General features: G+C 36.3%; 2 protein-coding genes across 2 annotated transcripts; both read left to right on the top strand.

The window, feature by feature from the left end:
* The first annotated feature begins 6,679 nt into the window (after positions 1-6,679).
* Positions 6,680-11,584, top strand: SDP6 (FAD-dependent oxidoreductase family protein). The gene is made up of 7 exons (XM_086674018.1): positions 6,680-7,190; positions 8,089-8,562; positions 8,834-9,165; positions 9,802-9,962; positions 10,216-10,474; positions 10,915-11,212; positions 11,310-11,584. The coding sequence occupies exons 1-7, from the start codon at positions 6,833-6,835 to the stop codon at positions 11,321-11,323; spliced, it is 1,896 nt and encodes a 631-aa protein (XP_086530144.1). The 5' UTR covers positions 6,680-6,832; the 3' UTR covers positions 11,324-11,584.
* Positions 11,585-12,066: 482 nt separating this feature from the next.
* Positions 12,067-14,359, top strand: LOC147546395 (zinc finger (C2H2 type) family protein). The gene is made up of 4 exons (XM_086674019.1): positions 12,067-12,325; positions 12,454-12,562; positions 12,675-12,737; positions 14,015-14,359. The coding sequence occupies exons 1-4, from the start codon at positions 12,241-12,243 to the stop codon at positions 14,115-14,117; spliced, it is 360 nt and encodes a 119-aa protein (XP_086530145.1). The 5' UTR covers positions 12,067-12,240; the 3' UTR covers positions 14,118-14,359.
* The last annotated feature ends 109 nt before the right edge of the window (positions 14,360-14,468 follow it).

Genomic DNA, 14,468 nt, shown 5'->3' on the forward strand with positions numbered 1-14,468 from the left:
CCGTGGGTAATTTTTCAATTAGGGCTCGGACCTGGAAAGGTTCATTCGTTATCATGTTCTCTGCCTGTAGTTCCTGTAGGAGACTCTGCAGTTCTTGGACCTGGATCATAACTGGTTTTGAATCAGTCATCTTGTAGTCCAAGAATCGTCCTACGATGAACTTCTTGACACCCGCCTTCTCAGTCTTATACTTATTGATAAGGGTGTCCCACAGTTGTTTAGACGTTTCTATAACCGAATATAGATTATAGAGTCCGTCATCTAGACTGTTCAGGATATAATTCTTGCACAAGAAGTCTTCTTGTTTCCATGCCTCTATTTCAGCGGTACGCTGTGCCTCATCCTCTATTTCTGCATGGGTGGGTCTCTCCTCGGTTAAGTATTTAACCAGACCCAATGTCGTTAGGTAGAACATCATCTTCAACTTCCATCGGTTGAAGTCAGTTCCTTTGAACTTCTCTGGTTTTTCCCCATTATTTGTGTTAGGCGGAATAACTCGCAGAGTGGTTCTTGTTCGTGCCATTTCCTTTTCTGAAACACACAGAAAGTATACCAAATTAATATCTTATAACCAGAGAAATAATAATAAAATGTCTTAAGATTGTTGTTCTCTGGTTATTAATCGATAAGTCGATTTCTCTCTGTCTTGGCTTGATTTAGACAGAGTTTCCTTTCTCTAACTTATAGAGAGATAAACTAATAAAGAATAATTAATATTCCTTCTTTCGGGCTAACCGTGATAGGTGTTAATTTAGTCGAGGCAAGAATAAATTCTCTTTCCTTAAGACATTTTACACCCCCGTAACAGTACCAAACGTTAGGGTGAATGCCTTCGGGATACAACGACTAACCTTTCAGAATTTTAAGATGGTACTTCTATATTCTGAAAGCGGACGAACCTGTGTCAGTATTATGAGCTCTTGGACTAATGCGAATGATCTTCTAGACGCTTCTGAAATTCAAGTTCACTCGAGACTTCTTTCTTCCTTTTCTAGATATTCTAGTCTATCCAGAACCTCTAGAAAAAACTTCTTTAATTAGATATTCTAGGCCAACCAGAACCTCTAATTGTTAGAAGGGAAGAGAAGAAGAGAATGAATTGAATTGATGAAAAATGAAGTGGGTTTGATGGGTTTATATAGGAATTGAATAGGTGTATAATGTCTTTTGGGTTCAAAAGACATAGCTGTTCGAAACCAGGGGCTATAACTGAATATTATAGTCGGTTTGATCTTGGGCCATTGGATCGCGCTTGAAAACGCGGACGGAACGCTGGCCGTCAGATCCGGTTACGCGTGCCCGCGAGAAGCCCGCAGATGAAGGCAGCTACCGTTAGATGCTAGCCCGGATCTATCCCGAACGCGGAAAGAACGCCATCTGTTGGATCGCGCGTAAACCCGCGCGATGAACGCTGACCGTCCAGATTGACGCGCGTCCTCTTCGCGCAAATGCCCCCTAACATGACTGTTCCTCTTTGACAGTTCAGTACCTATTTCAACCGTTTTTCGTTCAAACTTTAACCTTGAATTTCTCATTCATCCGGAATCGGATTTGAGTGATTCTTGGCTCTAAATTGTAGAGCTCGACGAGACGAACGCAATGGCGCGTTCCGTTTCTGAGTTTGACGAGTCGGCTCGAGCCAAAATAGGCTCCGATTCCAACAGATTTTATAGGGCCCCTTCATTTTTGTTAAAAGGCCTCCCCTCAGTGATAATTTAGCAAGTAAAATGGTTCATGGGGAGATCTTTTAACAAAATTGGGGAGGCCTTATAAAACTTCCCATAATGTATTTAGATGGGTTTTAGGGCAATAGTTTAGTTGGGTTTTAGGTCTGTTTATTTCAAAGTTTAAATTCAACGTTTATCATGCTTATCACGTCTTATTGACGTATCAATGTCACTGTAATGACTATCATATTCAATTTCCAAAAAATAGCTAAAAAAATATTGAAGATTCTATTTCACAAATGCAATTTATGAAAATCTAGTTTCATTCTCTTTGTCAAATTATATTAATTTTGACACAACATTAGGTATAAGGAAATGTTAAATGTAAAAAAGATCTCGACTTATTTTATGGCATGATGACTTACTCATATAAAAGAACGTCCAAATCGTAATTAAGAAATTCTTTTGTTTATTTTAGTGAAAGTGAGTCACTAAATTGCAAATTAAATCAAAATCTTCTAGGGATAAACTATCTCAAAAAAAAAAAATTCTTTGATGATTGTTTCATCTTTACTAACTTAATTAGGTTTTTTGTTTATAAAGTTGAGAGGGTCCTCTATAAGTTTTTTCAAAATTTGTTCATTCAACAGATTGTTTGCTTGCAATTAATATTTCAAAAGTTAATTTTATTTTAGTTTCTAATTTGTGACTAAATAGTCGGGGATGTGTCCAAGTTTTTGTAATTTGGTCATCATATGTTGTCAAACTTACAAATTATGATTGTATGGTACTTTTTTCTTTCTTTTTCTTTTGAGCAATCGACCACGATCTACGTTAGTCGCACTGATACATTGTAAAGATGTAATGAATAATGAGCACAATAACCGCCTAATTTAATTCATAATGAAAGAGACATAAAGTCCGACAATATGAAAGAGATCAAAAGCCTGACAACTTTATTATATTATTTACTTTATATATTGCATAGATTACATGAGATAAACTTTGACGCCAAACGACTTCCACTGAGACTCGATCCCACGACTTCACGAGCTGTTGTCCAACTGCACACCAAAGGGGGATGGACGATTGATACTTTTATAAGAAAAGTTCTTATATTTATTTTGTTTTATTTGTTTTTAAAGTGGATAAAAGAATAAGAAAAACAAAACCGAATTGTTTTTTTTTGGAAGTCGACTACGATCTACGTCGTTACATTTGACATTGATACATCAAAAATGTGATAAGCTCGATAATCCCCCACTCAAACTCTAACAGAACCAGACCTATAGCCCAACTAGTCAATGACCTAAAGCCCAACTAAATTATTTATACCCTAATAATCACAATTTAAATAACCAAAGACTCCACCTTCTCTGGAATTCGAACCTGAGACTTCCAGGGTATTCTGAAGTTTATGTCAACACCTTGGAACTACTTGGACTACCAACTGTTGACACAAAACCCAATTGTTGGGACTATTTTGAAAGTTAATCACTTTTATGGTTTTATTCTAGCGAATTGTTAATATTAGGAGGTGGGGATAAAATTAACCCATTTTTCTTTAAAGAAATTTCCTTGATGAGAGGGTTACTCGTATGAGAAAGGGGAATATGACAAGGTAAATAATGTAAAAAAGACTCAAGGCATCCGTGATAAAGAGTCACGAGCCATACAAGGACGTGGCTTCATCATCCCAACCAAAATAGAATACCAGCTTTAATGGACGCCTAGTTGATCATAAGGAATCTGATTCAGATTCACTTTCCATTGGAAAATATATAAATTCCCAATCTTCTCTCATATTGTATTGTATATGATTAAAATTTAAACATAACCCGAAATGTATTCATCAAAACATAACAACCATCTTCAGAATGTGATTCTAAAACTAAATTTATCAATGCTAATCCAAATCTATTTTTCACGTATGGAAGATGGTAAATAATCTCAAAGGGGGCGTAGTGTGATTTTGTCTAATAGTTGATTTACTGTATTTTTCATTATCCAAAAAGTTTGCAGGTGACGGTAAACATATTCACAAATAATAAAATATGTTCGGTCAATTTGGTTAAATGGTTCACAACTATAATTTACTACGTATTTTTCTTATTCTAAAACAGAAGTGATACAACTATTAAAAAATCCGGTTAAATTTACAGAGAACACGAAATGAACGACTAAAATTTTCTTAATTTAAACACACAAATTTAGAGAGAATTGACTCTCAAATGAAAGCCCTATCATTTTCTTAATTTGAGACCCATAAATAAAACACATTGTAATTGAAAATTGTTAACGGTGATTTTAGTGAAAGTTATTGACTAATGACTATATTACCATTATGGTATGATAATATGAATAATTTATTTAAGAGATAATTTCTAAAAAGGTCAAAATAATATTGAAAATGAGTAAAAAAGCACAAAACATTTGAAAATTATTATTCAGGTCAAAAAGTGTGCAAATACTAAAATACCCCTTTTTGTCATTTTGTGTAACTAAATTCTTTTATTTTTCTTTAAACTTTAAATCGATATAACTTTTGTTTGAGATGTCGGATTTCTATAAAAATTATATATTTAGAAATGATTTTTCATTAGCTTTCTAACAAGATCCACTTTCAATATTTTTTTTCGAAAAAAAAAAACCTAGAAAAAAACGTCGTTTTTTTCCTTTACGTTTTTCTGCAAACGTGTTTGCAACAATCTGTTATGCAAACGTGTTTGCAACAATCTGTTATGCAAACGTGTTTGCAACAATCTGATCTGCAAACATGTGTTTGCAACAATGTAAACTGCAAACATGTGTTTGCATAATGTAATCTGTTTTGCAAACAAATGTCTGCAAACATGCGTTTGCAACAATCTGTTTTGCAAACAAATGCTTGCAACAATCCTTAAAAGAATTTTGGAAGTCGTATAAAATACATATCGAGGACCCAACTGTTGGAAACTTGGGGCCAAATAGGAAGCAGGACAACATGTACAAGAAACAAGAGAAACCGTATTCATAATCAAATAGCGACCATTCTTGCAGTTTAAAGCTCACAAAGAAAATACAATTGTACATAGTGAAAATAGATCGAAGAAACGAGAGAATTCTAGCAGGTTTGCACTTTGTTTTTCCTTTTTGTGATCCTTTTTGCAACATTAGTGAGAGCATAAACTGTTTGGCAGAATGCAACAACTTACTCTAACCTTTTATACTCAATCATTAGACCACACCGTATTTTGTTTTTGAAGGAGTTTGTACTTGGCTACTTGCTGAGATTAGAAGAAAAATGAAAATCGAACTTTTGTTGATAAGGTTTTGAAATTGCAGTTCTGTTTCCGGACTATGTTCAATGGAAACTCTACTTTATATGTAGTCCTTGTTCTCATTCTTCTTCTCAGTCATTGACACTTCTAGGGACACCATAGAAAGACCATTTATTATGGATTAAGATAGTTAAGAACAGAAGGATAATTGATTAACCTACCAAGTAATGTTGCTACAATTACCAAAGATACTAGTTGTATACCTTCCATATGACTGAAAGTTGTATTAATGGCTAGAAGCCACTTCTGCCTTTCACCCTTCATGCGCACAACAAACATTCTCTTGTTAGGGTCTTCGGTCAGTTTTGCCTCATGGGAAACGCACAAACTGCAATTAACAAGCCAATAACCACGCAACTGAAACACCAATAATAACCAAATGAGCTCTATTATCCATTTGTTAATCTCTTGGACAATCAGAAGGTGAGAGCATTTATCCATGCTAACATGGATTGAACTCACTGTCATGAATACACCCTAATATTAGGGGCCACTACATAACCTCCAACATGATAAGCACCTGAAAATTAACACTTGTCGTCTATACAACAACCTAATATTTGTTGTTATACTTAACCCTAATTTTGTGGTTGAGAGCTCGAAATTGAGAAGCTTGTACCGTGTTGAAGAACCGATATAGGCTTATGGAAAGTGAACGGTCAAAATGACTATGAATTGAAAAAGTTTTCTATATTCAACACCGTGATACCGAATAACATGTGTGTGTTCGTGCAATCAAATGCCTATCCAATCTACATTAAATGAGTAGTCTCTTGTGGAATTTCTAACTGAAATCTCACCATGCTAGGTCAGAAATCCAATATAAAACATACTCGGTTTCCGTACCCACCTTCACCATCTTGTGTACTGAGTGATCAAAAAAGAAATCAAAATGATGGAAGAGCTCTTAAACATACCCATTACTGCATACGAATTTGGGCAACTTCCACTTTTTTTTACTGACATTCACTCGTTTGCCCTTTACAGGAACTACAAAACCCTAAGTGACACATATCAGCTCCAAACTTTTCAATATTAATTGAGATGACCAAATCACAAGAACCAAATTCAATTGTTAGATTCCTACTAAAAAGTTTGTTATGACCCCATAATTAAATATTTCAGGTATCATTTGAAATCTGAATTCCTCATTCACACTTACAATTTATCAAGGACGAAATTATCAATCACTATACAGATGAAGCAATCATATCAATTTAGGTATCTTAAAATCCTAAAATCAGAAGACCCATAAAGCCAAAACTAGCTAATAACTTACCAAAATCACAGATGAGAATAAAACGTCTATTGATTAAGCATGTTCTTCAAACGTCTATTGATGGCTAAAGAACACAGATGTTGGAGAAGATTGAAAAATAAGAAAAATCGGAGAAAAAACATCGAAGAAGAAGGATTTGAAGAACAGTCGAAGAAGAAGCATGAAGAAGTAGAAGAGAGAGAAACCCTAAAAAAATCGTGATGTGTTTTTGTGGAAAAGAAAGAGAATTTTAATGGGCAGGGTATTTTGGGAACAAAAAATATAGAAAATGACCTTAATGACAATTACTCATATTATTTTAAATTTTGTGTATCATTAACTATAATATTTGAGCAACTTTTAGTCGATAGAAAAAAATTGTAGGCTTTTTTAGTTATTATAATATTTTTTTCATCCTAAACAGTCATTTTCTCTTTATTTAAAAGAGAAAGTCACCGATTCCCAACGCAATCTCTGACAACAATACCCATCGGAAATTTCATCCTTCTTCTTCGTTTCCATTTCCCCCCGCAACCTCTCTCTCTCTCTATTCTCTTTCTCTCTCTAACTGAATCAGTAAATTCTTCATGGCAACAGCCAATCGTCTTAAAGGATTTGGTGCTGCGGTATTAACGGCAGCGGGAGCTTACGGTGCTTTGAGTATCAGAGATCCAATTTTCTCAATTAATGATAGAGGAAACGTTGATAGCATCAAGAAAAAGATCGCTGATAGTAATGGTGTCGTTCCATCGAGAGAGATTCAAGAATCCGCTTTAATGGGAACGAGTGCTATTAATCCACTTGATGTTCTTGTTGTTGGTGGTGGCGCCACCGGTTGTGGTGTGGCGCTTGATGCTGCGTCTAGAGGACTTCGTGTTGGTCTTGTTGAACGAGAGGATTTCTCTTCTGGTACTTCTTCTAGGTCAACCAAGCTTATTCATGGAGGTTAGTTTTTTTTTTCTTTTAATCTTCAATTTGATTGCTCTTTGCTATTTGATTAGAGAATATTTCACAGTTTGTGTTATTAGAATTATGATGTTTTTGTGGCTTTGAAATTTGATAAAGTAGTTAATTTTACTCGAAGAAAAACTTGGCTGTTGTTTTTTCTAAATTGCACTTCCATGAAAATATGAGTGATTTTCCTGTGAGTACCTTGGGTGTAGATGGTTGGTAAGACATTGGGTGTAGCCTTGGTTACTAGAAGAATTACCGAGTCCGGATGCCTCGATATTATCTTTAGATTTCATCAAAGAGTATTAACAATCAAGCTAGACGGCCAACAAAAGGACAGAGGGTTGTCCATTTTTCAGCCCATTCACTTATTAGTGCAAGAGAATCATAGTCTGACATAGGGCTCTGAACCAAGAAACTGGTTAAGCGATTGGAATTTCTGTCAATGCCATGACACCGGTGTTTAGGTCTGGAAGAGCAGTCTTGTCTTTTTGTGCTTCAATTTGTTAATCATCCTAAAACTTTTGAGGTCGAAGTTGTTTTCGTCTCACTTAAAGTACTGAAGTGCGTCAGAGGAAAACATGTTTGTTTGCTTATCAAGTATTCGCTTGGTTAGATACTTTAGTCACTTGGTTAGATACTTGGCAGGGAGTAATTTTTTGAAATTAGAAAATATTAGTTTAATTGTTGATAATTTAGGTACTCACTGAAGTTGTTCAATTCGCTCAGCTAGTTGTATTCTCTTCTTGAGTAACAACCAGCAATTGAACTCATCGAGAAAATATTGGAAAAAAGAACAACGATTATCAAGTTGCATAACGTCTTTTGAATAATTACGACTTGCCTATTTTTTGATAGTAAGACTTATAGAAGCTTATTTATTTCATACTAGGTGTTCGTTACCTGGAGAAAGCTGTCTTTAATTTTGACTACGGACAGTTGAAACTGGTATTCCATGCACTTGAAGAGCGTAAACAGGTTATTGAGAATGCTCCACACTTATGTCATGCATTGCCATGTATGACCCCCTGTTTTGAGTGGTTTGAGGTAGTTTACTACTGGGCAGGTTTGAAGCTATATGACCTAGTTGCTGGACGACGTCTTCTACATTTATCTCGATATTATTCTGCTCAAGAGTCTGTTGAGCTATTTCCTACCCTTGCAAGTAAGGGTAAGGATAGAAACTTGAAGGGTACAGTAGTATATTACGATGGACAAATGAATGATTCTCGACTTAATGTTGGACTAGCGTGCACTGCTGCATTAGCTGGCGCAGCTGTGCTTAACCATGCAGAAGTCATATCTTTTATCAAGGACGAGACAAGTGAACGAATTATAGGTGCACGAATTCGTGACAATCTATCAGGTACTACAAAGACATTCTCTGCAATAGATGCTTAAGCTGCCAAGATTTTTCTACTAATGTTTGCTCCTTCTTTTGTCATTTCCCCTCTCCCTCTCTCTCCCCTCCTTTTTTTTGTTTTTCAAACTTTCAAGTTTCATCTAGGTATAGACGTTGGCATGTACTTGTACAGCAACTTATGTTGAGCCTTTCTGCAGTATATGTAACTACAGTTTATTTATTTTGGTGTTTTTATGTATAGTTTGTTATCCTAATGTATGTCAAAGTGTTTCAGGTAAAGAGTTTGTTACGTACGCGAAAGTAGTAGTAAATGCAGCTGGACCATTTTGTGACTCCGTGAGGAAATTGGTTGAAAAAGAAGCACCATCTATGATCATTCCTAGCAGCGGAGTGCACATAGTTCTTCCGGATTATTATTCTCCTGAAGGTATGGGATTAATTGTTCCCAAGACCAAGGATGGAAGAGTAGTTTTCATGTTGCCATGGTTAGGACGAACAGTTGCAGGAACTACTGACTCAAACACGGAAATTACGATGCTTCCTGAACCACATGAAGATGAGATACAGTTTATACTAGATGCTATCAGCGATTACCTTAATGTTAAGGTTGGTATATCTGTCCAAAATATCTTTGTTTCTACATGTGGTTTGCGTCGAAGCTGTCAAGGCACCACAGTTTGTACAAACATTTTTTTCTTCTTCTTAATACCTTCAAGTCTCAAGCACTGTGTGAGTAAGTACGTGGTCACTAATGTTAGAAACCTGATTTGCTACTAGTCTTGTTTTCTAGCATTTTGATGACCCGCCCGCACAAAAATAAAATGTAAACACTTTTATCTTCCTAAAATGATCTGAGGCTTCTTTTTAGTCTAAATACTGAAATAGTGAGCTCTTACAGCATCACACTAATTCACATTTATTACTTTCCTGTTTTTGACGACACAATATCTCATTATTCAGTTTCTCCACTTCTTTCATGTTATTCATGACTACTTTATGCTTCTTAGCGACAAAGTAGCAAAACATGGTTTTGGAAATTAGAAATATTCTGGCTATCTCTTACAACCTCACGCAGTTACAAACTTTGTTTTTCATAGATAGGGTTGTGCTGTCTATGTCAAGTTTGTGTTGTGAAGGAAACTGTTAAATACTCTTGGTACAAGCTATATTGAAATCTTTATGCGTTCGAGATCCATATGAAGTTTACTCCAAGTGATAGTTTACTTGTGATATGAAAATCAGGTAAGGCGCTCTGATGTTCTTTCTGCTTGGAGTGGTATTCGCCCACTGGCCATGGACCCTACTGCAAAGAACACTGAAAGCATATCTAGAGACCACGTTGTATGTGAAGATTTCCCCGGTTTGATCACAATCACGGGTGGAAAATGGACAACGTACCGAAGGTATAGTTCATTTGGAGTGGAACTATATATGATACAAAGTTTAGATTTGCTTTTTGCTCACCCAATGTTACTTTGATAGCTCCATAACCCATGCCTAAAAATACGGTGACACCACCATCACACTCTAATGATATCTCGTCATGGCTCACACAAAGCACTAGACTCTGAGTATTGGGTTTTGAACAAGAACACTAATTATACGTTTTAAAAAAAACTCAAATAGGTGAGAATTACTGACAGAATCTAGTTTCAGCATGGCAGAGGATGCAGTTGATGCAGCAATTAAGTCTGGAAAACTGAGCCCAACCAATGGCTGTTTAACTAACAATCTACGAATTGTTGGTGGAGATGGATACGATCCAGCATCATTTACAGTGCTGGCTCAACAATACGTACGAATGAAGAAGAGCTATGGTGGTAAAGTGGTTCCAGGAGTAATGGATAGTGCTGTAGCCAAACATCTAGCTCATGCGTATGGTACTATGGCTGACAGAGTGGCTGCTATAGCTCAGGTTCTTCATATTTCCTTGTCTTTCGTGTTCCTATGTAGGATTTCAACTTTACCCAGGCTTGTTAGTAATGGACATCTAGTAGTAGTTACCTACGTTTTAATATTGCTCAATTGCAAATCGATCGTGCATCTAAACTGGTGTTTTTTTGTTGTTTGGATTTGAGTCGTTTGAGTATGACTTCGTCTCAATCTAAATCACATCATTGTGATTTGTTTTGGTCATTCATTTTTGCCTTGCTCAAGTAGACTGAAAACTAGACCGAGTCGCACAGACATACAATTGAGATAAAAAACAAATATTCTGAAATACGACTCAATCAGTTCAGACTTCAAGTCACATTTCAAATTTGAATTTTGAAAAAATAAATATTGAACTTAGCCGCATTAGGCCCATTTTGCGCATCACTCAATTAACGTTATATCTGTTCTTCCATTTTATAGAATGAAGGTCTAGGAAAACGGCTTGCCCATGGGTACCCGTTTCTGGAGGCAGAAGTTGCATATTGTGCGCGGAATGAGTACTGTGAGTCTGCTGTTGATTTCATTGCTAGGAGATGTCGGCTTGCTTTTCTTGACACTGATGCAGCAGGTCGAGCACTGCCTCGTATTGTTCAGATATTATCTGCTGAACACAAATGGGATAAATCAAGACAGAAGCAAGAGCTTCAAAAGGGTAAAGAATTCTTAGAAACTTTCAAGTCATCGAAGAATGCTCAATTCCATGATGGAAAACACACAGGCAAGTTCTAGTTTATTATGGTCTCTTCTTGATTTTAACTATCAGCACCTTTTCGTTTTCATAACTCAGTCCGATACCTTTTTGTTTCACTTTGCAGAGAAGGCGACTTGAAGATTGGATGGATTTTGAAGAGATTAACGGGTTCAAAATTCATCAATGATATAGTTCTTTGGCCAATGGGGAGTTGGTAGGAAGATAAAATGAACTATTTTTGTTGCAACGAATATTCCAACCACAAAATATTTATAAATGACATGCATAATTTAATCTAGTTGCTGGTAAAGCCAGCCATCACCTGTTTCACATGTGATAACTCAGAAATTGTTCATCTTTTTACACAAAGGAATTTGATTATATTATTCTTGTCTACCACCAGCATTGTCACGGCATGTTATTATGGATTTAACAGTCGTGTTTTATGACTACATAATTTTGAACTTTTAACAAGTCTGGTGTTTTTCGGACTTGATCCACCGTCCCCATTTGTTTTTCTTAATTGATACAAGTACTCTCTGCTAGAGCCGAGAGGGTGGCACAAGTATTTTCTTCATCAGCTACACACTATCATCGCTCTCTGTCTTTCCTTTTCGCCACTAACTGAGAGAGCGAGCGAGAGAGTTAAGAGAGAAAGATGACTTGATTGTGGTGGTTACGAGAGGCGATGAAGATAAAAGCGAGTAAGAAAAGTGAGTATGTTAAGTAACGTGTGTCTTCCACTACCTCTCGGTATAGTGGTTGGACACCGACTCTGCAACACGGATAGAATTTGGCTGGTGTGCCTTTCTTTAACTATGTGTGCCCCTTGTAAAAACCTTATGTGGCTCTTTAACACTTCCCAAATGAAAGGTTTTTTCGTCATTCCACCCAAGACATCTTGCGGCACCACGGCCGTCACGCCCTCACACATCTATAAATGGTCAAAGATATTCGCGGCAAAATTTCTCTTTTCCTTCTAGGGTTTTATTAGGGTTCAGAGGCGTTTGGCAGAAGCAGTAGAGGGGAGGAAGCAAATTAACCAAAGTTAAACAATGGGCGGAAAGTGCCCTCACAGGAAAATCAAGAAGAGAAGGCTTTCTCACAAAACTGCTCGCCGTACCAAATTCGAACTCATGGATATCCTTTTCATCTATTACTTTCCAATATTTTTCGTTTTTATTAGTTATTATTGCTCTTCAATTTAAGTTTCTTGTTTGAATACGAATCATGTTATTTTGAATTCCCTAACTTTTTTGTTCGATTACGTGACGACGCCGTTTACGACGAGCTTCGTAAGCCAGAAGGTGATAAAAAGCCCTTACCTTTTGATGACGATCTTCCTGGAATGGGTCAATTCTATTGTCTTCATTGCGAGTAAATCTTCTTCTTTTTCCTATTTAGGGCAAATAATTAGGTATGGGTTTTTGTTTATTTTGCTTCATCTTTGTGCTGATTGTCTTTTTCTTCTTCTTCTTCTTCTTTTCAGTCGTTACTTCTCGAATGCATCGGTTAGGGATGATCACTTTAAAACTAAGAAGCACAAAAAACGGTTAGTAGATTCAACTTATTCCATTCCTTGTTATATTCTGATTAAAAGAAGATACATGTTTGAAAAATGACACTTTTTTTTGTTAATCCCCCATGGTTCCAACTTCCAAATACAAGCTTGTTTATGCCTTTGAGATCTGAGCATTCCATTTACGTATATAGTAATTGAATTGGGTGAGCGAAATTCGAAAATTAGAAATGGATTGGAGAGTGATTTTGAACCTTTTTCAAGGTCAATTTGTCAAGGGATTAAAGGAAGATAAAAACCATATAGTCTGTAGTTTGATGGGTAGATTCAAGGAGGGTTAGTATATTGATGTTCGATCTCGCAAGGTGGAAGGCTTTCTAGTTCCTACTGCCCTTTCCGTATCATGGCTTGTATTTAGTAGGAAAAGAAGAAACAAGTTACCCGGCTGTGACTAAAAGTCTAAAGCTAGATGTTTGCTAATTAGGTAGTAAAAGGTAAGGGACCATCTTACAAGGTTTCTCTTTTTAAACCATAGTTAAGTAAGGGAAATAGTATAGATGCCTTAAATTCCAAAGCAACGTTAAATTGAAGGGATTAGTGTTTTGAGGGGTTTGAGTCGGGGCGATTGGAGCTGATTTAACTGGTTTGTAAGCCATATACTGGATGGAGGAGGTCCTGGAAAGTTGAAACCGGAACTTGTGTTCTTACAAAGTTAATATGTCCTTTTTGCCAGCATTTTAGAGCTCGGAGGAGTATTCAACCATCTCTCGTTAGTCCTTAATCGCCACTGTCCTATTACTCAGTGCTAAACACGGCTAAAATCTAATTGTCTTGTTGAGTTTCTATTGATATTTGTGGGAATTGGCTGTTTTCGAATTTTTTGATTTGTCAGTATTTTATGGGTTGTAAGAGAAGATTCCAGGTTAAATAGTGCGTTTCACATATAAACACGGATAATAACCTTTTATATTTGCACGTTTCTTATTATTGAAAACTGAGAGTTGGTGCTTTATGGACAGAAAGTCGCTTTGTTGGTGATTAAGAGTTTGTGTAGGAGACTATTTTTTAGAAGTTTAGTATCTTGGAAACGAACTTTTCTAAAAAGATGGGTTTGTCTACGGCCATGCCGTGATATCTGTTGAGATTTAAGATCACTAAACCAAAACCTCGTACACACTGTTTTCACGTTTGAATTCTTACTTCCAGCACGGGAATGATCACAAATTATTGTATGTTATCAGAGTAATGTAGTGAAATAGTGATTAGATCCATCATTCATCTTAAATGAGTTCTATTGACTACTTGTGCAGTGTGAAGATAATGAACGGACCTCAACCACACAACCAACTCCATGCAGACTTGGCCGCTGGAATGGGAATGCCTGACAACGGCCCAAAGCTGATGTCAATGTGAGCTTCCTGCATCTTGTGACGTCTATGTTTCCCTCTTGACCGATTCTGCTGGCTTCATTTCTCTACCAAACCAAACTATTTGTGTCAGAGCTAAATAGCATAATGTTATGATTTATGTTTTCACTTGATTGCTTAGTTTATCCAAGCTTGTTATCGATTAGTTTGTAGAAAAGATAATTTAGACAGACGATCAAATGCCGTTTTTATAGTTTGAAATGAATATTGATCCCTTTTGATTGCTTAGTTTTACCTGTTCCTAGAAATAGCTTGAATATGGTATCGAACTGTCATTCTTTTCATCTTATATTTGCTTGGTCATTCCCAACTTTATATTATTCTTCGTTCCCGTTAT

This window comes from Eschscholzia californica, unplaced genomic scaffold (assembly GCF_041429995.1).
Source record: "Eschscholzia californica isolate CP2 unplaced genomic scaffold, dmEscCali1.0.p SCAF_4, whole genome shotgun sequence".
NCBI classification, from domain to species: domain Eukaryota; kingdom Viridiplantae; phylum Streptophyta; class Magnoliopsida; order Ranunculales; family Papaveraceae; genus Eschscholzia; species Eschscholzia californica.

Coding starts and splice junctions, on each gene's coding strand:
- LOC147546395 (XM_086674019.1), top strand. CDS start 12,241: ATGGGCGGAAAGTGCCCTCACAGGAAAATCAAGAAGAGAAGGCTTTCT. Junction 12,563..12,674: donor TTCTATTGTCTTCATTGCGA/GTAAATCTTCTT, acceptor TCTTCTTTTCAG/TCGTTACTTCTCGAATGCAT. Junction 12,738..14,014: donor ACTAAGAAGCACAAAAAACG/GTTAGTAGATTC, acceptor CTACTTGTGCAG/TGTGAAGATAATGAACGGAC.
- SDP6 (XM_086674018.1), top strand. CDS start 6,833: ATGGCAACAGCCAATCGTCTTAAAGGATTTGGTGCTGCGGTATTAACG. Junction 9,166..9,801: donor GCGATTACCTTAATGTTAAG/GTTGGTATATCT, acceptor TATGAAAATCAG/GTAAGGCGCTCTGATGTTCT. Junction 9,963..10,215: donor AAATGGACAACGTACCGAAG/GTATAGTTCATT, acceptor ATCTAGTTTCAG/CATGGCAGAGGATGCAGTTG.